The sequence below is a fragment of the Mesoplodon mirus genome, assembly GCF_964341445.2.
Source record: "Mesoplodon mirus genome assembly, chromosome: X".
NCBI classification, from domain to species: domain Eukaryota; kingdom Metazoa; phylum Chordata; class Mammalia; order Artiodactyla; family Ziphiidae; genus Mesoplodon; species Mesoplodon mirus.
The window spans coordinates 9,891,418-9,916,684 of record NC_138981.1 but is presented as its reverse complement, the minus strand read 5'-3'; the positions used below and the strand labels follow the sequence as shown (position 1 = coordinate 9,916,684).

Below are 25,267 nucleotides of genomic sequence, written 5' to 3'. Positions count from 1 at the left end.
GATTTTTCTTTTCTTTTCTTTTCTTTTTTTACTTCTAAATATGAATGATATGGTCTCCAAGTATCCACTTGGAAGGAAAGGGGATAGGATTCATTGTTTTGCTCCAACACAGCAGAATTTAAAGTTTCACATCACATACCTGGAGTTTCGACTATATGAAAAATAGCCAAATATCACCACTTTCTTGTATATTTCTTTTACATGTATATATATGTATAATATAAACAGAATACATCTGGATTAGTACATTTCAACTTTTCATCAATGTGACTTTTATCTCCTATTTCATATAAAATAACAAAATATACAGAGAGAAGAAAGGAGACATCTGTTCATCGTACACATAAAGTAAATAAAAGTTCATGTATGGCTTTGCAAAGGTAGATTATGACGTGACTTTCATACTTTATTTATTTAAAAGCATCTTGAGAGAACGTGTTAGTGTGCTTACGAGAGCGGCCATGGTGGTTGAATGTCGCATTGAGAGTCCAACATTGGGATCCCCAGTGGTCTTTCCAGTGGCTGCCTCAGCAGCTTTCAGGAGACAGATGTAGTTTATGACCACTTCGTCGATCTTCGCTACAATTTCCTGCCGCTGTGTTTCTGAGTTCACAACTTTAACTAATCGCATGCAGGCTTCTGTTAGGCAACAGAGCACTTGAAAGCTGGAAGTCATAGCTAGGAGCATCTCCTCTGGACTCTTCTCGGCCATTGCCATTTTCCTGCAGGCACTCCCCAACTGTCTGGACTCAATGGATAACAGCTGCTTGTACTGAGAAAGTGTCAGGTCATACGCTTCAAGGTGTGACTCCCCTTTCTTCCCCTTGGTTGCCCTGACAAGGCAGAGCAGCTCATTGGCATCATTTTGGGCTGCGAGGAACCCATCGGGCATTGCATACGTGCTCTCCTTAAGGGCATTTATCCTTGCAATCTGGGCATCAAAAGCCAGGTTGCTGAAGTCCACATCATCTGGGCCACTCAAGTCTTCGGCCCAGACCTTCAGAACTGAACCTCTGGACAGCTCCCCTCCTTGCTTCTGAATTCCGACAGCCAGGGGTGGGCTGCTTGGGTCTGGCATGGCTTGAGTCATCTGTGGTCGAAAGAGGCAGGAGACTTGGTGATTGACCTCTCTCTCCTCCTCATCCTCATCACCATCTTCATCCTGCCCTCGGTTCAGGAAGCAGTAGCTGAAAGGTCCCCGGCATCTCCAATTGCTGCCTTCCAGCTTCCGCAAGGGCAATGTCCTATACAGCTTTGAGTTTTTGTGGGCCGCTGGGGACCTTTTGTGAACTTTCCCCTCAGAGCTAAAGTGCATCGAGCTTTGGGAAAAACTTTTGGTGAGCTTCTTCCCTAGGGGGAGTTCTGCTCGCCTTTCTGAACTGGCCTCCTGTGCTTCTGTGATACCTGAACACTTTAAGCTGACTGCACCTTTGCTTCTCTCCTGGAAGGTCTCCAAACTTACAGATCCCGAGAGGATACTGCTGCTACGTCTCAGAGCCCTCTGGCTGGGGGGTGTCCTGAGGCTCCCCCCTCGCAGATCCAGTGGCCACCAGCTCACAGCCTCTCTGTTGGCCTGGTTTGCTTGGGAGAAATCATTAGGGTCTTGATTTGGAATTGGCACCTTTGATTCCGAGTGAATGTTTGATGGTAGCAGGGTGGGATCAGCTTCAAGATGCTGAGACCAAGCTGAAGGCATGCCTCCTTGTCTCTCCTTCCCAGGCTCTGTCAAAGCTACACTAGGGGTAGTAGGAAAACAGAGAGAATCATTAAGCACCTCATGGGTGGTCATTTTTACTAAATCTCTATGTGATGTCTGTCATCTCCCAAGGATGTACTCTAGAAGAGCTGCCATCTGCCAGGGTCGACCTGCTTTCCAAAGACGGCCTCCTGAATCTTTTAATAGATTTCAGTTTTAATATATTTTAAGAAATACTAGAATCTCTTATTCCTGAAACTATTGATTCATTTGGCATTGTCTAGAGATCACAAATATTTTGAGGGAGACAGTGGAATTTTATGAATTGCCTTGTTCCCAATTTTATCTATTAAAGCTTAGACATAATGAGCAAACACAACTTACATATAGATTATTCAAACATATTTATGACATTTAAGTTCCATTTCAAGGAGTTAGGTTAATCCTGGCATCGGTGACCTTCGTAAAAAGAAGTGGCCTAATTTAATTAATGCAAATTAGGTATATTCACCTTTTAAAGAGGACCCCATGAGGTTTGCCTGGTACAGGGTTTGAAGTTGAGACACTGGGAAAGCCCCAGAAAAGTTGTCATGTGAGGACAATGATCTCCACCTCACAGAATTTTTGTGAGAAGCAAGAGGTAAGTTAGGTGAAAGCTCTTTGTAAACTGCAAAGTGTTCTTTAATGAGTTTAGAGGTAAAGATGCTAGTTGGGAGATGAGTTTAGTAACATTCATAGATGGGTTTCCCAAGGCAGGTGAAGCCAGTGGTGAGGTTTTTTTTGTTTTTTTTGTTTTTTTTTTTGCGGTACACGGGCCTCTCACTGTTGTGGCCTCTCCCGTTGCGGAGCACAGGCTCCGGATGCGCAGGCTCAGCGGCCATGGCTCACGGGCCCAGCCGCTCTGCAGCATGTGGGATCTTCCCGGACCGGGGCACGAACCCGTGTCCCCTGCATCGGCAGGTGGACTCTCAACCACTGCGCCACCAGGGAAGCCCCAGTGGTGAGTTTTGAGAAAGGAGATAATCTTCAAACGGCGGGAATGGAAATTAACCAATATAAGGTCTCACTAACATTTACTGACCTGTATGGAAAAGACACTACTGAGGATATAGTTTGAAATCGGAAAGTATGAACTAGCCTCTGCTTTTGCCACACGACAGCCGGCCAAGTGGATCTCGGAGACGGATAGGTGCCCACTGGGTGGCAGAATGGTGAAGGTGGGCACAGAAGGTGGTTGTGTTCGTGTTTCTACCTGGTGTCGATATTTTATTATTTGGGGGAAAATAAAGCAGCTCATCGTGCACCCCCCCCCCAAACCTTTTAGACACTGCGGTAGGCCAGATACTTCAGAATCCTCATCTAGGAGAGCCTTACAGAGTAGGGAGGGCTCTGGAAGTATTGCTGAGAGGCAAAGGATCTTCCCCAATCTCTCCCGCCTCCCAGATTCCCTGCTCTATTTTCCTTCCTTGCCTCTCAAAAAGGAAATGGCAAAATGAGAAATTCGACGTCTTGAGAAGGAAATCAAACTTTTGTGATTCCAGGCAATACGATCTTATAACTAAAAGTTGCACTGGGTGCTGCTAAAAGTCTACATTTAGAATTTAGGGAAAAAATGTTGCTCCATCAAATTCTAAAAGCAAGACAGAGCAGGAAGCTAAGGGCCAAAAATGCCATTTCCACTATTGTCCAGACCTAGAAACTTCAGTATTTATTCAACACTGGGGGAACAATGATTGACACTTAACCTGGCCACAGTTCTGCAGCCTTTTAAAAAAACCCTTTTCCTTTTCTTCCAGACTTTCTATTTTTAGGTTTGTTATAAATTTGGTTTACGTGCTCCTGGCGGGTAACGCAGAGCGCTAAATCCGTCATTGCTGTACCTGTGGTTTCCTTAATCTTGGGGAGTCGATGACATCCGTCTCTCAAAGTGCCAAAGAGGGGTTCGGCATTAATGGCCGTGTGCAGGGCAGGCACTGTCATCCGCGGACACATCCCTTCTGTCTGTGCGTGTAATTCCTTAAAGGCGGCTCCGTGGTTGGGAAGCCCGGTGGCTCTCTCCTCGGAAGGAATGTAACTCACGCCTTTCCCAGAAGCCTCAGGAATCAGGTGCTTCCCCATGGAGGGGCAGAGGGGGGACTCCACCGGAGTGGCGCAGGTGCTGCTGCTGCTACCCGTGCCACAGCCTGCATCCACCGAGGAGCCTTGAGAGCTCTGCAGAGAGAAGTGGCCCTCGCTCTGCAACGACGACATCCGCTTGGCCAAGTGGTAGTCACAAAGGCGGCCCACGCTCTCCTCCGCCTCGGGGAGCTTGGAAGGATGGTCACAGGCGGACGGGTCAGCATCGTCCGGGTTACCTAAGTCTTTGGCTGAGGACACACAGGTCACCTCTGTTAAGAAGTGGTCCCGCTGGCCAAGTCCTGAAACCTCGATGGCTTCTCCATCAGGAGCCCCATCATCCTTCCCTTCGGCCTCTGTGGTTCCCACAGCCAAAGCTCTGGGAAAGGTTATCCCTGTTGCTGCTTCCAATCCACTTTTTTCAGCCATAGGCCCCTCACTGGCCACATACCATCTTTGGCTGTCCTTGCGAAAGGCAGTTCTCTCCAGGTTAAAAGTGCTCAGGTGTTGACTGTCCCTTGAAGACACACTAGCAAATTTACCTTTGGCGTCCTCCTCCACCTCTGCCGTCTTGGTCCCCTGCTGTTTTTTCCCTGGCATGCTCCCATTAAGGGATGCTTTCCCCTCCCCATCGGCCGGCTGGCTTTTCCTTTTGCTGGTGCAGGAATATGCCATCGGCCCAATGTGCAGTTTGCCAAAATAGTCAGTGACTGACTTCGTCTCCATGGTTTCGGGCTCCATCTCCACATGGCCCGAGTGAAGTATCTGCTTGGAAGGCACAACTTTGGACGGGAGGTCGCTCACTGGACGGGCAGTGAGGGCATGGGAGGCCTTCGGGGGCAAGGCCCCAGCTGGGCTTTTGGAGGTGGGGAACTCTGTCTGCTCTTCCGCAAGGGGGTGGTAGCCTTCGTGAGTGGCCAAGAACATGCGGGAGAGGTTTTCTGACTGCTTCTGGGCCGTGGCCAGTTCAGAACTCTCCGTCATTTCCGAAGAGTTAGTTTCATTGCCCGAGTCTGACGAGGACTCGGGACTATAAGCCCGCAAGATGGCTACACCTGCAGGCCGTAAAAAACAAGAGCCAGTTAATGGATGCATCACAGGCACCAGGAGACATGTAAGAAAATGGGGCTCATTATTATTAAAAAAAAAAAAATACCAACTTTTTCCCTTGTCAGTAAGGACTCAGTTTATTGCACAGTTTTTCCGGAAATGGGGGGGAAAAAACGTGCCACGTGTTTTAAAAAAAGAACGACCAAGGACACCACACACACAAAAACCCCACGATGGTAGTTTCAGCACGTTTAGGAAACGGGACATGCGTGACACGAAGGACACATGACAGGACTCCAAGGGCGGATGGCTTGAAAGGATGAAATGATATGGCTATCAGTGAATAAATGTAACAATCGTGAAAGAACCTGAATTGTCACTGGTCTGCTGATCTTCTGACACGGACAGAGCTTCTAGAGTGTCCAGCGTGGAAACGACGGTGTTATCCAGGCCCTTCTCACACTTGCCCTCGGCGCCGGTGGGCACAGTGTCGATCAGGGACACGGGGATCTCGTCGCTCTGCAGGGCGCCGCCTGCCTCCTTTTCCCCTAGGAAGGAAGCAGCCTGGCTCTGAGAGTCCTCCTCGTCGGAACTATCTCTGAAGCCAGGTGGAGGCGCGGCGATCGCCATGTTCAAGGAACGCAATAGGAAGTCGTCCTCGTTGTCGTCCCCTTCGGGCGGGGGCAGGGACGTCAGGTCAATGATGTCATCGCTTGACCCAGACAGGTTGAGGATGGCCGGCTGGTTCATGTCTCCCACCACGAGGTCCTCCTCGCAGCTCACGTCATCCTCGTCCTCCGCGTCGTCGGTGTTCTCCGCGTAACAGATGTCATGCAAGAGGGGCTCCTCTATGCCCTGGGCAGCCTCGAAGTTCTTCACGTCGCCTATGTTTGCGTACACAGAATTGGCCACGAACTGGATGCCCTCGGCATCTGGAGTGAGATCCAGGCTCTTCGTGTCATTGGCACCGCTGATGTAGAGATTCCTCTGCTTTTCCAGCAGTTCTGGACTCTGGTCCAGCAGTCTTTCATAGCCGAGAGTCGGGGGAGTGATGCCATCATCCAAGGCGAGATCTCCAAAAATAAAGGACACTTTAGCTCCTCTTGGAGGCTCCTGTGCTTTCTTTAGAGCTTCTGGTCCTGAGAGAGTCAACAGGGACCGCTGAGCTAGACTTCTGTAGTCTGCCTTGCACGGAGCATCTCCCGGCTGGGTCAGCTGCTGGCTGAGTTCGTCTGAGTTATAGGTGTTGTCCATATACAGGTGCCGGTGGTGGTCTTTTGGACACAAGGTGCTGTCTGGAATCTCAACCGCCTTCTGCTTTGCATCTATATATGTTATCTGTGCTTCCTGCTCCCCTTCGTCAATGAATGTGGTCACCTGGGGCACACAGTTCCAATCGGGGCCAAGGAGGTTATGCTTTCCTTTATTTTCAGTTCCTAAAGAGAAAGAGTCATGCAAAGACACATTACTGTGCTGTCTGGTTTCTGGGGGGCCTTGTCTCTGTTTCTTAACTTAATGGCTTGTAGCACCACTTTTGTGAATACGGTTGTTATTCAGCTTTCCAAATACGGTAGCGGTCGATTTAGGCTTCAGCTGCAAGGATTTCTTGGTTAGGAGAATTGATACTGCAGAAAATAGAATTGCTATTTGATAAAATAGAATACCATCCGAGAGTAGGGAACTACAGCTTACTTCCATCTGATCTCTGATTCTAGCATTAAAAGGCCTCATTTATGTCTATAAATGTGAATATACAACATGCCTTTAAAAATCCTTAAAGGCGATAGTCCAACAGGCTGTTATTCCAGAAAACAGATTGCCCTTTTCTTTGGAAAGTGAGATCTAACATTTCCCGGTTTGTATAGGGAGATGTTGGACGTTTTCCTCATTGAGTTAAGAGAAGGTCAAGGATCCTCATACTTCTACCACGTATTTTAGGAAATACTGTAATGATAAGGTAATAATAAATATATACATATAATGTATATTAATAAAAACTGTAATACTACATATTGCAATGGTGGCACCAAAACTTCTCTCTTTAGCCTTTTCCTGTCCTTGTGGGTGCGCATATTTTTTACGCATAAATGCCAGTACGCATGCCTGTAAGCACACACGCACACACAGGTAGGACGTAGAAGGTGGAGCATTCGCAGGTAATGTACCCTCTCTGCTATTTCTATGCATAGTTAATATTTTGATGAATTTCCATTTTTACTTGTATGGTGAAAACTCCTGAAGATGTGTTTGTTGTTCTTCAAAATTGCAAAACTCTAATTTAAATATCATTGTTTTGTTTGATCTTCAAGGGTCTTCCAATAGAGAATTCGGCTGTGGAGATTTTGCTCTGATATTTACCAAGACAGGGCAGCGAGTCATTGTGTCAATATTGCTTTGTCAATTCCAGAGGTGACATTTTGAGGAAATGTTAGGGTCACAAATTGTCCCATTTGTTTCCTCAAATTGCCCTCTGGCCCAAGTTTGAATAATACTGAAATCAGATATACAAGAGATACGGGAAAAAAATCAGTTTCACTGAAGAGGTTTTGGCTCTCTCCCAAATATACAATGGACTCAGTGCTGCACGGTGTTCCGAGTCATTTTACTCAATACATATATTTTTATGAATAGCAGGTAAAGATAAAATTTTGAAGACACTGAGTTACACACCAGCCATATTTACGTGCTACGTTATAACAAGTACACCTGTCGGGGTTCAGCACTGTTTTATTAACAATGACATGGATTATGACTGGCTCTGTGTGTGAGTGTGAGTGTGTGTGTGTGTGTGTGTGTGTGTGTGTGTGTGTGTATGTGAGGAGTGTGGATTGCTGGGAGGAGGGAGAGTGGTTCAGCAAAGTTGTGAGACGGCTCTGGGTTTAAACCAGCGCTTGGCAAATTCTCTCTGTAAAGGGAGGGCCAGATAGTAAATATTTTAGGTTTTGTGGGCCAACAGCTCAGTTGAGCAACTACTCAACTCTGCTGTTGTAACACGAAAGGAGCCACAGATGACACATAAGCAAGTGGATGTGGTGACTTGAATTGTGACCCCCCCAAAAGCTAAGAATGTGACTTTATTTGGAAAGAGTCTTTGCAGATATAATTAAGGATCTTGAGATGAGATCACCCTGAATTATCTGCGTAGGGCCCTAAAATCCAATGGTAAGTGCCCTTATAAGAGAAAAGCAGAGGGAGATTTGGGCCACACAGAGAAGGAGGGAAGACCGTGAGAAGACAGAGGCAGAGACTAGAGTCATGCAGCTACAAGGAATGCTGATGGCCACTAGCAACAGCGAGAGGCAAAGACTCCCTGGAACCTCTGGAGGGGGCGTGGCCCTGCCAATGCCTCGATTTTGGACCTCTAGCCCCCCAAACTGTGAGAGGACAAGTTTCTGTTATGTTGTCCCCAAGCTTGTGATACTTTGTTACGGCTGCCCTAGGAACCTAATACAATGTACAAGTTTCACCGAAACTTTATTCAGAAGAACAGGATTTGATCCATGGGCCATACTTTGCCCACCCCTGGTTTAGACCAACAAGAAATCTGAATAGGTCAGCAGGCTAAAAGTTAATAGACTTTCCTAAGGCTCAGAGATGCTTAGCTATGCGGGTTCAGGGATTTTGAAAGTACCTGAAGGGTTAATTTTCAAGATAGTGAAGAAGAAATAGGGGCTTACTGTTCCTGGTGAGAGATCTTGACGAAGGCCTTTGATCAATTTGCGACAAGAAGAAAATACATACTCACTCTTGGCTTCCTTCCAGGACGGTGTACTGATTTGGCTTCTGGAATGATTTTTGGGAACACAGAAGGATGTCTCCTTCTAGGGATGAGCTGGCCTCAACAGACTTTGCTCTGTATAGTTTTTGAGTCTCAGGAGATCTCTGGGGAATTTCTGAGGAGAAGGGAGCCCTTTCAGCCATTAGAGGATGCTAAGTCCCGAGCTGCAGCTCTCCTTGGGTCAACCAGTTGCTTTTCTGGAGTGTGCCATCTCTCTCACTCGCCCTCCCTTATTAAACACGCACACGCACACACACACTCCTGCTATTTGGAACACGTGCCCTCACCCTCATTCTCACTGTCGAACCGAGAGAAATTACCGAAAGGTTGAAGTTCCAGTCTTTCTCCACAGTAATATAATACTTTTGGGAACTAAGTTTTTCCCTCTTGAAACTTTATTCAACATCACACTGTGAGTCACTATAAAGAGGACAGAACTCAGGCCCCTCGGTTCTGTAACCATTTGTAGAATGGGAGGTTTGGCTTTCTTCTTGCACCCATACAATCTTAACAGTCCATGGGGAAAAGGCTTGATTTTCACAAGAAACTTTAAGGTTTTAAGATTAAGGTTGAAAGGATTGTGTTAACTTGCGGAACTGCTCTTCAGAATTTCAAGCGTCAGCGTTCAGTTGCTCTACAGCTCCTCGTTCAATGAAAACATGTGGTCGTAAAAATACTTACCACCTCCTTTTTGAACCTACTTATTTTTAATCATTTGTGTCTCTTAGAAGCAACAGACACTTCGAGGTGGGGTGGGATGAAATCTAGCCACAAGTCCCAGCTGCCTTCCAGCAGGCCTTGCTCACCTCTCTTTCTCTCTGGTTTTCCTTTACCCTTTCATGGCAACTGTTTCCACTTAACCAACCGTCACAAGAAACTGCATGCCAGTCTGTCTGTGTGTGTGCCTAGCTACATATTACTGTATATTCATGGAATAATTGCTGTTTTCTGCTAAATTTAAAACTAGGGGATCTTCCTTCTCTTCTTTTCCCTTTCCCCCTTTTCTCTCAGTAACAGTGACAATACAATTTGTTCCTAAGAACGTCCCTTTCTTTTAAAAGAAACCCTAATTATGGAGCCCCTGATTATACTTTTTTCATGGGTCAGTAGCTCTGGCTTGAATGGTAGGGTCTGTCCATCAGCCGTATTTCCTGAGGGTCCACTACAGATGGAGGAAAAAGTTCAAACACTGAAGAAAAAGGTTCTAGAACATGCAAACTATTATATGTAGAATGGATAAACAACAAGGTCTTACTGTATAGAACAGGGAACTATATTCTGTATCCTGTGATAAACCATAATAGAAAAGATTATGAAAAAGAATGTATATCTGTGTATGACTGAATCACTCTGCTGTGCAGCAGAAATTAACACATTGTAAATCAACTATATTTCCATAAAATAAATTTCAAAAAAAAAAAGTTCTAAAATAAATAAAAACCATCCACCCTCAAAGGAACTATCAGTTTAACAGCTGCAGTCCTCCTTATCCTCACTTTGGAGCTATTTCTCCCTGTCAGGTCGCTGAGATGAATTATTTGGTCTTTGCCATTTTGATGCTTCTGCTAAAGAGCTAAGATGGCTTCCAGGGTCCCTTCTAGAGCCCGAAGTCCAAGGGCTGGGCAATTCTCAAGTCTTCCTGTTGTAGGGCTCCCAGAATCCTGGAAACTTAACGAGGGACCAGCCCTAAAGCTGGGGGCTCACAGCCCCTACTGGGCATTCCATCCTTAGTCCTCTGTGCCCTGACTCACCTCTAGAAGAATGAGGCAGTAAAAACTTAGACATACAGGCTGAGGCCCACACCCTTCACGGTAATTAAATCACTGCTTTGGAAGCATGCACCCAACATTGCCAAGTGATGTGTAAGATATGATGGAAAAATCAACATCTTCATTAAAAAAAAACTAGACCAAATCAGAAGTAATTGGAGGGTTTTGTGTTAAATTTGGACACTAGATGTTTTTATGCGTACAATTTTAACTTTTCAAGAAATGTCCTTATTATTGTTGTGTGGTGGCGTGGGGAAGGGAGGTCGGTGCCTCGTGAGCTTAGGAAGAGAATACCTGTCTCCTGGGTCCCTGCGTTTTTCTTGTTGGCCATGTTAAATATCGACCTCCTGGAATCCACAAGCAGCCGGTAGTATCCAGCCGTTAAGCAGGCCAGGTTCATGGCATCGGAAGATTCCATCAAGAGCGTGATGGGCTGCACAAAAGAGAATGTTTTGGTTAAAACCATCCCGCCTTAAAACCTCCCTCAAGGGACAACGGCTACGTTTGTGCTTATGACATGTGAACAAACGAAGTTTTGGAGCGACTGTTTCATTGAAGAAACGCAAATGGGGGAAAGGTCAGGTACAACAGAGAGCCTGACTGAAAAACGTTCAGGTGACAACATTCTGAAAACCTAGACATTTGGAACCCTTCTCAAGTCATACTGGATTAAAAAAAAAAAAGACTGGCTTTGTTCCAAATAGTTAGTATTTTTAGAAGTCATAGTTAGGGAGTCAGTTACTAGTTGTGAACCCGCCATCTGAAAAAAAATCACAGGAAGATTAAGTTTGGGTTCGTGGTGAAAATTCGTGTTGAAGCAAAGCAAAAATCCAGTGGCAATTACTGCTAAGGCTGAATGAAAAGTGTCAAAGAGATCCAGGAAAATGATGCTTCTAAAAGAAATTGTAAATTCAGAGGAGGGCAAAACAGATATGGGAGTTGAGAAAAGGCCCTGCCAGAACTTTCTGGAAACTATGAGGTTACCATATAACTGGACGTGGATCTTGGGCATATAGGGAAGCAATTATCCTTGTTGAGTAAGGAAGGGTGGACTTGCTGGTGCGCTCTTGTTGAAAGAGAGAGAAAGTGAGAGGGAAATAAGGGAGCAAACAACAAGCAGACACCCGGAGAGGCACAGAAACAGCGAGACGACAGGCCTCTTGCTTTCACTGCCATGGGTAGCACCCTGGCCTTGGCTGGTGAAACCTAATTTCCATCCAAGGCCCCTATACTACTTGATGTGCTGCCTATTCCTTCCATTTCAACTGTGGTCTCCCTCCAAGCCACCCCACAATTCTTTTCAGTAGGCAGGAAACCATCCATAGGGTCTTGTCACCCATTTCTGTTGGAGATAGATTATCCCTGTTATCAGGTCTGTGATGACTGCACCCGATATACCCTTTCTTCCGCCTGTTTTCCATGACAGGCTATTGTTCTCAGCATCTTTGGTTATGGACCAGGACAGGCACGCCAAGTCTCCTCTTGGACTTTCTTTGCCATGAAGTCAAGGGCAGCGCCCTGGATTCAGCCCACGAAACGCCTGCTGCACAGCAAGCACACTGAGGCTTCCCTTTTGCTGTATAGAAGCCCTTTCCCACATTCTCCTTGACTCTCAATCCGCCCCTCCCACACCCTGGTGGGCATGAGGCTGGGAGAGGGTGAGGGGTAGGGGGAGTTCTCAGAGCACTCGTCCTAGGTCACCTTGTTTCCTCTGTGGACTCACTGTCTCTCTTTGGATCCAGTGCCTTCTCTCTACAGAAACATCAGATACATTAATGCTGCCAAAATCCAATGACTCATCTATTACATACTGGGATAAGAAGGTGGGGACAGGGGACTTGGATTACTTCCTGTCAACTTCTGTTTGGGGAGGAAATGTCTGTCCTTTGAGGACAATCTCAGATAGTTGTTTCAAATGAAATGGCTGTGATATTAAAGGGGCCAGATGTTCAGCCAGCACTAATTGCTAGAGCATGAAAAGACAGATTGACTAAAATACTCAGTTTCTCCAAAAGAATAAGCACATATGGATGCAACCTAACAAAAGGGAAAGGGGGTTCTGAACAAAGTTGGGAAAAATCTCCCTGACTATACAGGAGCCACAGATTCTAGAAAGTAAGTAGGGAGACATGTCCCCTACGCTCCACGTATAGTTCATGCACTCTGGAGCCAGAAGGGACTTTAGAAATGAACTCACTTGCTTTCTCACGTAGAGATGAAGAGATGGAGCCCAGAGAAAGAGAGTGATTTGTCCCCCAGTCACAGAGCTATCTAGTGAGGACTGGAGCCCTCACACCTGAGTTGGGGGACTTTTTCTGCACCCGTTGCGCCTTCCATGCGCTGCACATGCTGAAATTTTGCCTGCTTTATAAATATCTGCAGCACTAACAGGAAGCAAGGCCGTGTTCAAGGCCACATGTCAGTGTCTGAAAGACTTACCTTCACGTCCAGCACGTGGAGCTCCACCCTCACTAAGCTCTCCTCTTCAGTAAACATCTCAATCCTATTGACGTGACTGAAGTCAGCTAAAAGAGCCACCAGATTGGTTTTGGTGTTTATCACATGGCTTATGCCGTAGCGGGGCCCCACCAGGAGGGTCACTTCTGAGCGCTTTTCTGCCTGCTGAGAAAGAGACATCGACAAAATATTAAAACTACTAGACCTCTGGGAATTCCCTGGAGGTCCAGTGGTTAGGACCCTGCACTTTCACCGCCCGGGGCCCCGGGTTCAGTCCCTGGTCAGGGAACTAAGATCCCGCAAGTCGCGTAGGGCGTCCAATAAATAAATAAAATTAAATAAAAATACTAGACCTCTGAAGCACCAGGCAAAGTTGAACCTTAGAGTCTGTTTTCATACGATTACATTTTCTTTAGAAAGTATTCCTGGGCTACATTGTACTAAATCATCCAATGAGAAGAACCAGATATATGATTGCAGTGAGCCTCTGATAAATTATGAATAATGTAGAAAGTAAATGTTATCATAGCACATATATTCATTATCATGAGAAGCTTTTAGAAACGAGGATTTTTTTTTCTCTTTTTAAAATCATTCTGGCCCAGTGATTTAAAAGGAGGCCATGGTGAGAGCGCATTCTCTCGGCTCTTCACATTTCTTTTTCCAGGGCATTCTGCAGTGGCATTATCTAGCTTAACATTTCTTCTGATATTTTCAGACTGGGGTGCAGTCAATTAGAAATAAGGGCTGGAAAAGATTCACAGCTGATTTGCTTTTGTCATCAGACAGCTCATTCAAGACAGCCTAGACAGTGACATTTTGCAGGCCTCTGTGGCTTCCGTGAAAAAGCAAGGAAAAGAAATTACCACTAATGTTGCCTTGAACACACGGCCCCCATACAGTCGAAGGTCACTGAGGAACTTGAGATAATGGACCTTGGCTTGCAGGGCGGAGAGCTGAGGAGAGAAAAGAAACCTCAGGTGTTCACTCCATCGGGTGTGATTGTGTTCCTGCTGGACACCAGCCGAAAACAGGGGCAAACGAGAAGGATGCTTCTACTGCCAACAGATGGGGTGTGACAAGGAATCTTCATGAGGAACGAAAGTAAACTGCTCTGTATTTGGTTTCCTGATCAAGGGCTGCAACAGAACATCTAGATTTAAATCTTTTCGTTTTGGGGGAAAAATATGGATTTGCTAGGCCAGAGCATTCAACAAGTCAGAATGAGATGACAGAATTCTCCACTGCAATGGGTGCATGTAGAGTTTGTGGGAGCTGTTTTGAATACACATCTGTGATCCATAGAAAGCCTTTCAAATGGGCTCTTCACTCCCATCTTGTTTCTTCCAGTCTTTGCAAGTTTTCAGGGAAAGTGAACTTTCTGAGCATCAATCATTGTGGAAATGTTTGAACTCACTATCTAAGTCAATTCCAAGGAATGACTCTAAGAATTCAAGTCCAAGAATCTATTGATTCAATTCTGAGAATCTATTGAGTTTCATGAATGATTGACAAATGAAGTTTTATCCAGGTAAAATTGACCTTTATAAAGACTTAAAAATGCAGATTCCCATATCCTAAAAAAGTACTTGATTGAAAAAAGTCCACATTTCAATCTAAAATATGATACAAAACTACTAGACATGAAATAGATAAACAACAAAGTCCTACTGTATAGAACTGTACTCAATATCTTATAATAAACCATAATGGAAAAGAATCTGAAAAAGAATATATACATATATATATATATATATATACACATACACATATATATGTATAACTGAATCACTTTAAATCAACTATACTTCAAAAAAAATTTCTTTAATTAAAAAAAATGAAAGAAAGAAAAAAAGTCCACGTTTCATACCAAATGTGCCAGGGAAGTTTGTTCGAGGTGAAATTTTCCAAAGAGGTGTAGAACATCAAGTAGCAAGGACTGTAAAACTCTGTTTTCAATTGCAGATAACCTGCCAACTCATTTATCAACCGTACCTCAATGTGCTATCCTTCATATAATTGTAGTTTAGAACCAATCATCCAGCCGACTTCTTTCAAAAATCCAAAGCACTTTGCAAATTGATTTGAAATCAAACCACTCACTCTTAACTAGAAAAAAAATGACCTTTATAGAAGGACAGTGATAGACAGACTGATCTTAGAGCAGTTATCCAAATTATTACAAAACCAGTGGGCCAGGCTTGGAAGAAAATCACACCAAGTCAATTAAAAGAAAAGTAGCTTTGGGCAAGTCAGAACTGATACTTAGAACATCTTGACCCAGGACATCCTGCTACATTTCCATAAGCTGAATGCTTACAGAAACTGGGAAGTAAGTCAAAGGTGGCTGATAGTGTGTCAAAGTTGATCACACGTTTAAAAAAGTCATTGGGGTGAGGGGGGAGCAGAAATAAGTATGTGTTAGCCAGTAAAAAGGACTTAAAATCAGATACTAAGACCAAAGAACTAGACACACAAATGATTTGTATTAGAGTCACACACGTTTCTATGGCTGATATCATTGAGAAACTTCTTGGGTTGTCAGACTGCCTCCAAGTTTACAGGTCCTGGATTTTAAGGCTCCTTCTCTTTCTGGTTCCTGAAACCCTGTGCTTTTATTACCAATAAACATAACTCTCTATTCTGACCAACAGTATATTTTAAAATGTCCTTTGTATCTCTTTTACTTGATTAAAAGAAAGGAGATTTTAACACTAATGATGGTGAATGACAGAACTAAGTTTATCTTCTAAAAGTAAGATTTAATTCAGTGGTTGTCAGTTGGGGGTGATTTTGGCAAAATCCAGAGACATTTTTGTTTGTCATGATTGAGGGGGTGGGTGCTACTGACATCTCATGAGTAGAGGACAGCGACACTGCTAAATATCACACAATGCACAGGACAGCCCTTCTTCTCCAACAAAGAATGATCTATCTGGTCCCCAATGTCAATAGAGCCAAGGTAGAGAAACCTTGGTTTAATTCATGTGGCATCTAGTCCGCAGGGCCTCTTACTGGCTGCTGAGCACTTAAGCTGGTCTGAGTGGTAAGCAAAAATATGATGAAAATATGAAAATATTTTGCAATTCTATCCTCTAATCCCAAGGTTTGAGAGGCTTTGCAAGGTTCTCCTGCACGCACACATGAACGCACACACAATCCGTACAGTACGGAGTCTGTAGCTCGCAAGGAATAAATAGGCCTCCATTAGAATACGTATCTTTCATTTAGTCTTAGAAACATGTTAATAGTTTAAAAAAGGAAGGTTATATAGTGTTACATCCTCTGCAAATCTGGTGCTAAGTATTTTATTCATGGGCTAATTTTAAACATTTAAAAAAATGTATGCAAGCCTCTTTTTAAAATCCATTTTCTATTAAGATGCAAATGTGATACCTTTTTACCGGGTGGTACCAAGTTTTGATTTGCTTTGACAAGGTGTGAAAGTGCTTTCTTTATGTTCTTCTCTTTCATGCTTTGCAGCACAGCAGAGGGAAGAAAAGTCTCTAATCCCCATTCTTTCCTGCAATAAAGAGCATATCTTTAATTTCACATTCTTGTGATGATTAGATATCTAAGACAAAATGGCACTCTGATGTTTGTTGGAACAAATGATCTCTTGGTAAGGCAGGGAATGGATACAAGTCCCTAATTACGGAAGCAACTTTTAATTTATACTCAGGAAACATACTATTTGATCATTAATCCATATATTTGCATTTTAAAAGAAATATATTCTTCACTCTCCAGAGAGAAAGCTAATGAGGCATTTGGTACCAATGGAAATTGAACAGACACTTTATCCAACCCACCTCTGAGTCTCTTAGAGTTCATTCACATACCTGAGTTTGTACTTCCAACACCAAGTTCTCGCCATCCCTTCGTTTATTCCCATTGTCACCTCTCCCTGTCTGCCCGTGCTCTGTCTTTCTGTCTTCTCTCACAAGGATGAATAGAACTGCTTCACGCTCCCAAACCATTCTTTCCTCCCCATCTCCCTCATCAATGGCGTTCTCCGGAAACACACACTTCTCTTTTCTCCCACCCAGATAGTATCTATCTAACTCCTTCCGTCAACATTTCTTGCTGAGGAGGGGAGGGGATTGCTGGTATGGAGTCAGGGTAGGGTTCAGGACCCTTAAGTATGTCTGGTACTGACAGGGAGATGCAAATATCACTCATAAGTGTGGATATACAAGGAAAAAACCCAACAGATGGGCCTGGGTTAGTATATTCTTGCCAAGAGCCCACGTTCCCAACAGTGACTACAACCCTATCCTAGGAAGGTTCCATATTTTGAATCCTAGGAAATTTATCCTGATTGGTCATGTGCCCAAGCAGAATCTTCTAAATTATGTGAAGACTTTCAAGAAGGTTCTGGTTATTTCTCTGGCTCCAGATCCTCTCTAAAGAAGGGTAGGAAGACAGCTTTCCCCCACTTGACCATTCACACCCTTTTCACTAGTTAAGATGGTGTTTTTTTGTGATCACTGCTTTCTTCCTTCTCCTTCTCCTCAACTTGTAGTTACTATTTTCACCCATCATTTGGCACTCCTTATGGGCTACCCTGTAATTCTACTTGTATCATTATTTTACATCATTACTTTTCATTCTATGTCTTGTCTTTACAATCAGGTCACAAATTCTTCAAAAGTTAAGATATATTTTCTTTTCTCTTAGTATAAAGACAGTAAGTCCCCTACATACGAACCTTCAAATTGCAAACTTTCAAAGATGGGAACGTGCGTTTGCATCAACGTCAGGCATGAGTGAAACCGCAGCTTGCCCTCTGTATCCTACTGCTGATGATCCTTCACCTCTACCATCTCCCACCTCCTCTCCCTCCTCCAGTCAGTAACTCTTCTTGCCTGTTCACTCGATGCCAGCCCCAAAAGTATGCCAGCTGTTGTACTGTACTACTGTACTTTTCAAGGCACTGTACTGTAAGATTAAAAATGTTTTATTTTTGTGTTTGTTTTTTATGTATTGTTTGTGTGAAAAGTATTATAAGCCTATTACAGTACAGTACTATATAGCCGATTGTGTTAGTTGGGTACCTAGGCTAACTTTGTTGGACTTAGGAACAAATTGGACTTAGCAATGAGCTCTCGGAATGGAACTCGTTCGTATGTAGGGGAATTACTGTATCACATAAAATGCTCAATGAACGTTTGTTGGGTGAATGAATGAATTAATTAGAACACAAATTAATCATCATAGACTCTGCAAGATTCTTAGGCAAGCTAGTTATCTCTGGAAGTTTTTGATTGTACCACGCTCAACCTGGTAAAATGTGGGTACAGAAAGTAGGAACAGAAATGCATTTCGGTTGTCTGAAAATCATCTCAAGTTGTGCAGGCCACCTTTTCAAGTGGGATCCAGTTTCATCTGTTCCTAAGAACCTCAGACAGGGGAACGGATCAGGGTGTGAATGGATCCACTCAAGCGCGAGACCTCTTTGTGAGCCGAATATCTCTCGGGCTCCAGCCCTGGCATGTGTGGCAAGAGAGGAAGAGACAAACCATCTGCAAAAAGGAGTGCACTGACATTGGAAGGCCTGGGGTTCTCAAACTGCACACAAGGACCTGTCCCTAGGCAGTGGCAGGAGAACCGAGAGCGGCAAGATGAGGGGCACCGGGACTCGGCAACCTGGAGCTCTCATCTTCTGGAACGCAGGCTCGCAAACCCATTGAGAAGAAGCCAGTTTACTCCGTGGGGGTCGGCCTGGCACTGTGGGACCCAGAAAGGCTTTACAGGCAGCCCGTGGGAAGCTTCTCTGGGCTGTGGAGTTTTAATCAGCCATACGCCACTTGGAGGTGAAGACAGAGCAGACGCTGAGGCCTGTGGTGTTACGTGGAGATGAGGCTTCAGCCCCAGCATAAACTTTGAAACATGAGTATTTCTTTCTTCTTAGCATTAGAGCTGCCAGGATTAAGAAAACGGTGGCTGCTTTAGGCCGTTGGATCACCTTCCAACAGGAAGCATACAGACTGGAGACAGAGGGTTCTCTTGTAAAGGGTGACTCTTATATAAGCTCGTCAACTGAAGGCAACATAGACTTTCTTCTAAGAAGAGGGGATCTTTTCCGGCTAAAGAGGTGGTATGCTGCTGTCCCAAGTGCCATATTCAGCAAGAGAAGGCATTTGTTTTCCAAACAGCATTTGCTTCATGAAACAAAGTTTGCGTGGCGTCCTTTCCCGCGCTGTCGCAGTGCTTTATTACAACTACCGTCCTTCCTGATTAGGACTCAGAGAATTACTTGGTATACTGCAGTCTGATCATCTAAAAGTAATCTCTGGTCATGCACACCATTTTCTAAACACAGGTCTTCAAACGATCACACAACCTATAGCGCGATGTGTTCGAATCCTCCCCGCTCTAGTTAATAGCCAGTGTGACTTAGGCAAGTTATTTAACCGTCTGTGCCTCGGCTTGCTCATCTGTCAAACGGAGCTACACTCCTACTGATTTCATACGGAGGTTTTGGGAATCAAACAGCTTAGTGTCTGAAGAGTGCTGAGACCAAAGCTTGGTTTAGAACCAAGTTCATTTAGGAATTTAAATGTGACCCTCAATTTAACCACAGTTCTCTAAAGGTGGACTATGTAAGAAATGGTCTCTTCCACCGACATGAACAGAGCATTCATATATTTTGCCTCTGGTTAACACACGCTCTGCCACAAACAACATCAATTTTGGAAATAGACATACACATCAAAAATACCCTTGGGCATTAAGGAGGCAGCATCTTTGTCTCCGAAATGGCTCCGAGAGTCAGCACTTACTCAATGTACTTGAGGGAGATTTTCTGCGTTTGCTTGGTGGTCACGGTTGCGATGTACATTTGCAACGCCGCCAGCCGCAGGGCGATGTCATATTTCAGCTCCGGCCCAAACCGCTCCTGAACGACGTCGTTACAGCTCTGAAAAGAGACCAGCAGAGGGCGCAGCTTGCCAAAGGATGCACTGCGTTGCCTTAGAGGGACAGGTGACAGGCGTTTCCCCACTGTCCCACCTTCACTTCCAAGGCAAGGGGCTAAACGTGGAAACATTTTCACCGCTGCTTGGAACCGAGTCAGTATTTAAGTGCACGCACAAACAAAGAGACCACACAAACATTCAACGTTCATCACGAGCGAGCTGCTATTTAAATATTTAGCTTTTTGTAAAAATAATGAGGAATTTAGGAATGGAATTTCCAAACACAGGTGCCACGACTGAACACGTGAAGCCCTAGTAGCATGATGTGGCTTCTACAGCTAGGCTGCCGGGATTGGAATCCTGGGTTCCAATCCTCTTTTTCTACTTTAAGAGGAAAGAATCCTCTTTCTCTACTTTCACCGTGTGACCTTGGGCAAGGCCCTTAGTTGTTCTGTGCCTCAGTTTCCTCTTCTGTAAGTTGGGGATAATACTTCCCATTTGCAGGGCTGTGACAAGGATTAAATGAGTTAACAAGCCCTCAGAATTCCATCTGGTAAACTGGAAGCACTCGTACATGTTTAGAGCTGTCATCATCAATGTCACCCTCTTGCTCTCATCCAGAGGGGTTTCGGGGAGGTAGAATGAGCAAGGTGATGGAGAGCAGCAGCTCTGGACCTACACCTGCCTCGGGGCCTGGCTTTACCAATGGCTACCTCTGTGCATAAACTTCAAGCAGTTTACTTCGCTCTTGTAGCCTCAGTTTACTCATCTGTGCAATGGGGATTCATACCAACGACTTGGCCGGAGTGGAGAGGGTGGTGAGGATGAGGTGAGATGCACGCTTTGTCACAGCGCCTTGGCGCACTCAGTGGAGGGTGGCTCTTGAAATCGTCAGTCCGTTCCAGTGGTGACTGCCCCCACTGAGACTTTGAGGGAGTCTCTCGGCTTTAGTTTGTTCACATGTAAAAGGGTGACATCTACCTCACAGGGTTTGGGGTGAGCATCAGATTGAAGAGGGGCTGAGAGGGTACTGTAACGCATCAAGCCCTCCAGGACCACAAGTGAAGGGTCTGAGGGCGCCATTCTCACTCCTGCACGGAGCAAACACTGAGCCGAACGTTGATGGGAAGCACGGTGCTGCTTAAGTACATTCTGCATGTGTGTTTACTAATTTTCGTTATTGGAAACTAGGCTCTTGGGCTAGAAAATATATTTAGCCTCTTTCTCCCTTCTTTATTCTTTGCCTTGTCCCCAAAAGATTTCAAATGAAAAACCGTATCAGGATTTGTCTGGCTCCTTTCTGAGATAAGTACCTTTACGACCACTTCATGTATTGATTCTACTAAATGGGAACATGTACCCCATACAGTTTCTGCATACAGTATTTGCCCTTCGGATACGTCCCCCTGGGACCCTACCTGCCTGCTCTGGGTGCCTCTCAGCCCATCCCTCACCCCCAAGAGTGAAGCCACATTCCCTTCCCTCCATCCTTCACATGGTTTTCCACCTTCGTTTTTCCTTAAAATCCTACATCTATCTGGATTGCACTGTACTCCTGTTGGAAGTGGGTCTCATTAGAGGCAGCAGACAGGGTGGCTCTGAGGGAAGCTGCCATTTTGTTTGGCTAGTCTTGGGTTTACCAGTTATTTCCAAGAGCCCAGGGTTGTCCACAATGGGGTACCAGGGGTTTGAGGGTCCAGATAGGGTCATTTTATAGTTTTGTGAGGGATGAGGGTGGGCAAGTCTCTTGGCAAAGTGCCGGGCCATAACACGTACTTGAAGAACCAGTTCTTCGATAAACCATTTTGACAGATCACTTTCTTCTAGGACTGCTATTGCATGACAGATTTGAAACAGGATTTTAGCATAGAATTTAGAGACAAAAGCTCCAAGTTGGATCCTAGGCTCTGCCAACTACCAATCAAATGACCTTGGACGTGGCACTTCATCTCTCTTGAGTCTCAGTTTTCTTATCTGAAAAAAAAAAAGGGGCTAACAACAGCTAGCTCTCAAGATTGCTAGCATACCTGCAAGGATGTTTCATAAAATGGAATGTGCTTTATAAAGGTGAGTCATCATTATCACTTGTCCTCAGAGTTGTGACTGCGGTTGTTTTTTCCCACTCCTGTTATACCCTGTATTTAACCAGACTTCTGAGTGGATTCTTTTGTCAAGGTGATTAGTCACTTAATTACATTATATAATTAGTTCAGACTGATCCCAGAGAACTAGTGTGATGTCTGACTTTTATATATATTTGGTACAAATTATGCATTTATTACTCTCAAGTACATTATTTAAAATATAGTTATACAAACAAATGGCGGTCACTGTTTTGCTAAACAGAGGTCTCGACAGACTCCGCTTTAGACCTACAAAAATTCATTTATAATGAATATGTGAGACATTAAAAAGGAAACCAATACTGCTAAAGTGTTTGAAAACATTTTGTAGCCTTATCATCCTGTCTACCATTGGTTTAACCATCTTTGTTTTAATAGACAGTGGAGAGCTAAATGTCAGCATAGCTTATTATAATTATGAAATAGAACAGTCTGGATTATTAGGGTTTACTGTTATTATATATGCTGAAATCTGTAAAATACTTCATGGTCCATTAATGGCTAGGAGATTCTTATATATTATCACTATCGAAACCTCTGTGGTCATTGTCATGGCTTGTCAATGGCCACTGCCCTCATTAAGAGCCCACTAGGCTGAACTGATTTTTGTCTGTGTAACGTGATAGACATTGTTTCTGTTTCCTCTCTTGTTCTCCAGGCTAATTTTATTGCATCTTTTTGGTACCTTAAAATCAACACTCGGACACAGCACCATTCGCAGGCCCACTGACATATGCTACACAGATATGTAATTTTAGACCTACTGCATGTTCTGTCATACAAGGCATTTTGAGACAAAGGGTCTGAGTCCAAGAAATTTTCATTTCCTATTCTCAGTGAAGGATATATGAGATGATGGTAGGTGAATTTTGGCCTCTATCGCCCACTGTAACATGGCTCCCCCTTCCTCCCCCAGGGCTGGCTACTCCTTGAAGGGATAGCTAATCCACCACCTGTGCAACACCCAAGCGGGGAAAGCAGAAACGTCTTTGGTCTTCAGCTAGTCCCAGGGCAAGAGCCCCGGACAGGTTTTCCTGTTCTCAGGACAGTCCCACAGGTAGAAAAGATGTGTCTTTTGAATAAGAAAGATTTCCATGAACTGCATTAGATTTAAGCAAACACCTTAAGTGCTTAGCAGTACTCCTGGGCTACTTAAAAGGTCTCTCCACCCCAAGACAAACGCAACCGGGCTCTTCTTTTAGAAGTGCAAAGGACTTGTGATGTTGCGAACAGAAGCCAAGTAAATGGCTTTAAAGCATCATCTTGTTAATGGGATGAGTATATAATTATAGAGAATGACAACAGAATGCATCTCGTGCTCTACAGCCACACGCTGATCGGCACCTGTAACTACTTATTTGCAACTAACAAGCTAAAAACATAGCACGTGACATGAGTTGCCGTGGCAGAGCCCCGGGTTGGTTCTCTGATGGAATATGGGAAGATGCAGTAATAGATCAGCTGAGAATCAAGCTGTCCCGTGCAGTCAGGTCTGGGTTACCTGGCCTCTGGGGAAGAGGGGATATTGTAACCCAGGTAACCAAAGTTTAACATTTAAGTTCATTGTTCTGGGTAGAAAATGGAGTGAAGTGTAGCGCACATTTCTTTATTTGATAAACAGGGTATATGGGCAAGATTTGCCTTTTTCGGATGACTCTAGGTTATCTTCATAAACAGTAATCATCCTTCTGCGTTGTAAACACCACAGTCCCCTCCAAAGACCACTGAGGTGGGGAACATTTAACAGGCCTTTCCCTGAGTGCCCCCATCTGCTGGAATGTTCTAGTATGTTCTGCTTCTTTCTCCTCCCACTTAATTTCTGTTCTCCAGGGCTTATTGCCATTTAATTTATGTCACTGTTCCTAATCTCTGACATCTGTCTTGTCTGCATCTCTCTGCCATCTTCTGTTTTCTTTTCACACCCAACTTTTTAAAGATTACAAAGGCTTTGAAATATACAAGAAAATACCGAGAATAGTGAAACAAGTACCAGTATATCAACTACCCAGAGTTAACAAATGTTCCTTTTCTTTTTCTTTTTCCTACGTTCTTTGCTTTTTATTTCTTACTTAGGGCTCCAGCAACCTCTGGCTTATACAGATATCCCCCAGCCAAAGAGAGCATTTTTTTTGGCCTTACTCTTGCGTTTTCTCCTTTCTTTGTGGGGGGAGGTTACATTAAGGTTTACAACCTCTTTGAGTAATTCTAATGTAGATGCTTAAGCATTAGGTAACTGGGTTCTTACTGTTTAATATGATTATATTGGGAATTTAAGTAAGAGTAATGGGAAGCAGTTATAGAGAAATATAGGAACATCGCCTAAATATCAAGCAGATAAATTCCCTTTGGGATAAACAGCAAAGCGTCTCATTTCTGGAAGTCTTGTTTTTTGAAAATTATATCCCAGAATCAGATATAGACAGTCTGCAAAAAGATATATCTTCCTAAAGTTTTACTGCCTTGAAATGAATAATTCCATTACAATGAATATCACGGTATTTCAGAACAATCTAAGCACCAAATAAATGAATAAACAAAATAAGTAAATAAAGGAGAAGGGAAAACTCTTTCTTACAGGAGAATGCCAACAAATAACTGAAGAAGAAATAATGGAATTAGACAAATCATCATTTTCAACCATCGCAATAATATTTGGGCAAGAATCATCAACGAATACTAAAATGAACAGGTAAAAGGATAATGAGAGTTGCAAAGTGACTTCCCACAAATTACTTATTAACTATAAAAGGAAAAGTGGTAACTTCTGGAGAACATCAATTACTATGAATGTTGACAAGAGTCAGTGTGAACCTTACCACGAAGGGGACAAAATGACATCACATGCCTCCTGATACGATGCACTAAGGAGGGCATGGAGTCATTCATGTTGTTGTTCTGCCCACAATGCAGAGCCTCAATCTGATCATGAGAAAACCCCAGAGAAACCCAAATCGAGAGGTTTCTACAAAATAACTGATCAGCACTCCGCAAAACTGTCAAGGTCGTGAAAGTCAAAAAAGGCTGAGGCATGCTCCAGACTGAAGAAGACTAAAGTGACATGCCAACTAAATGCAAAATGAGATCCTGGAGTGGATCCTATCCTAGAAAAAATTGATATAAAGGACCTTTTTTGGGACAATGGGCAAAATTTGGATACAGACTATAGATCCAATAATGGAAATGGATCAGTGTTAAATTTCCTGATTTGGTTAACTGTATAATGATTATATTAGAAAATGTTCTCATTACTAGAAAATATACTGACATATTTTGGGGTAAATGAGCATGGTTTTGGTACCTGACATTCATATGGTTTAGGAAAAAAATCGTGTGTGACGGAGGAAGGGGAGGACGTGTGC

General features: G+C 43.9%; 1 protein-coding gene across 3 annotated transcripts in view; it reads right to left on the bottom strand.

Moving 5' to 3' along the window:
- Positions 1 to 406: 406 nt before the first annotated feature.
- The window catches only part of FRMPD4 (FERM and PDZ domain containing 4), a gene marked incomplete at both ends in the record, with an annotated part of 745,437 nt that continues 720,576 nt past the window's right edge, over positions 407 to 25,267 (bottom strand). For all 3 annotated transcript variants that reach the window (XM_082608886.1, XM_082608887.1, XM_082608888.1), the window contains 8 exons: positions 407 to 1,731; positions 3,577 to 4,866; positions 5,230 to 6,297; positions 10,703 to 10,841; positions 12,848 to 13,030; positions 13,732 to 13,821; positions 16,262 to 16,388; positions 19,651 to 19,787. In XM_082608886.1, coding sequence (XP_082465012.1) covers positions 407 to 1,731; positions 3,577 to 4,866; positions 5,230 to 6,297; positions 10,703 to 10,841; positions 12,848 to 13,030; positions 13,732 to 13,821; positions 16,262 to 16,388; positions 19,651 to 19,787 — 4,359 coding nt within the window. The remainder of the gene's footprint in view (positions 1,732 to 3,576; positions 4,867 to 5,229; positions 6,298 to 10,702; positions 10,842 to 12,847; positions 13,031 to 13,731; positions 13,822 to 16,261; positions 16,389 to 19,650; positions 19,788 to 25,267) is intronic.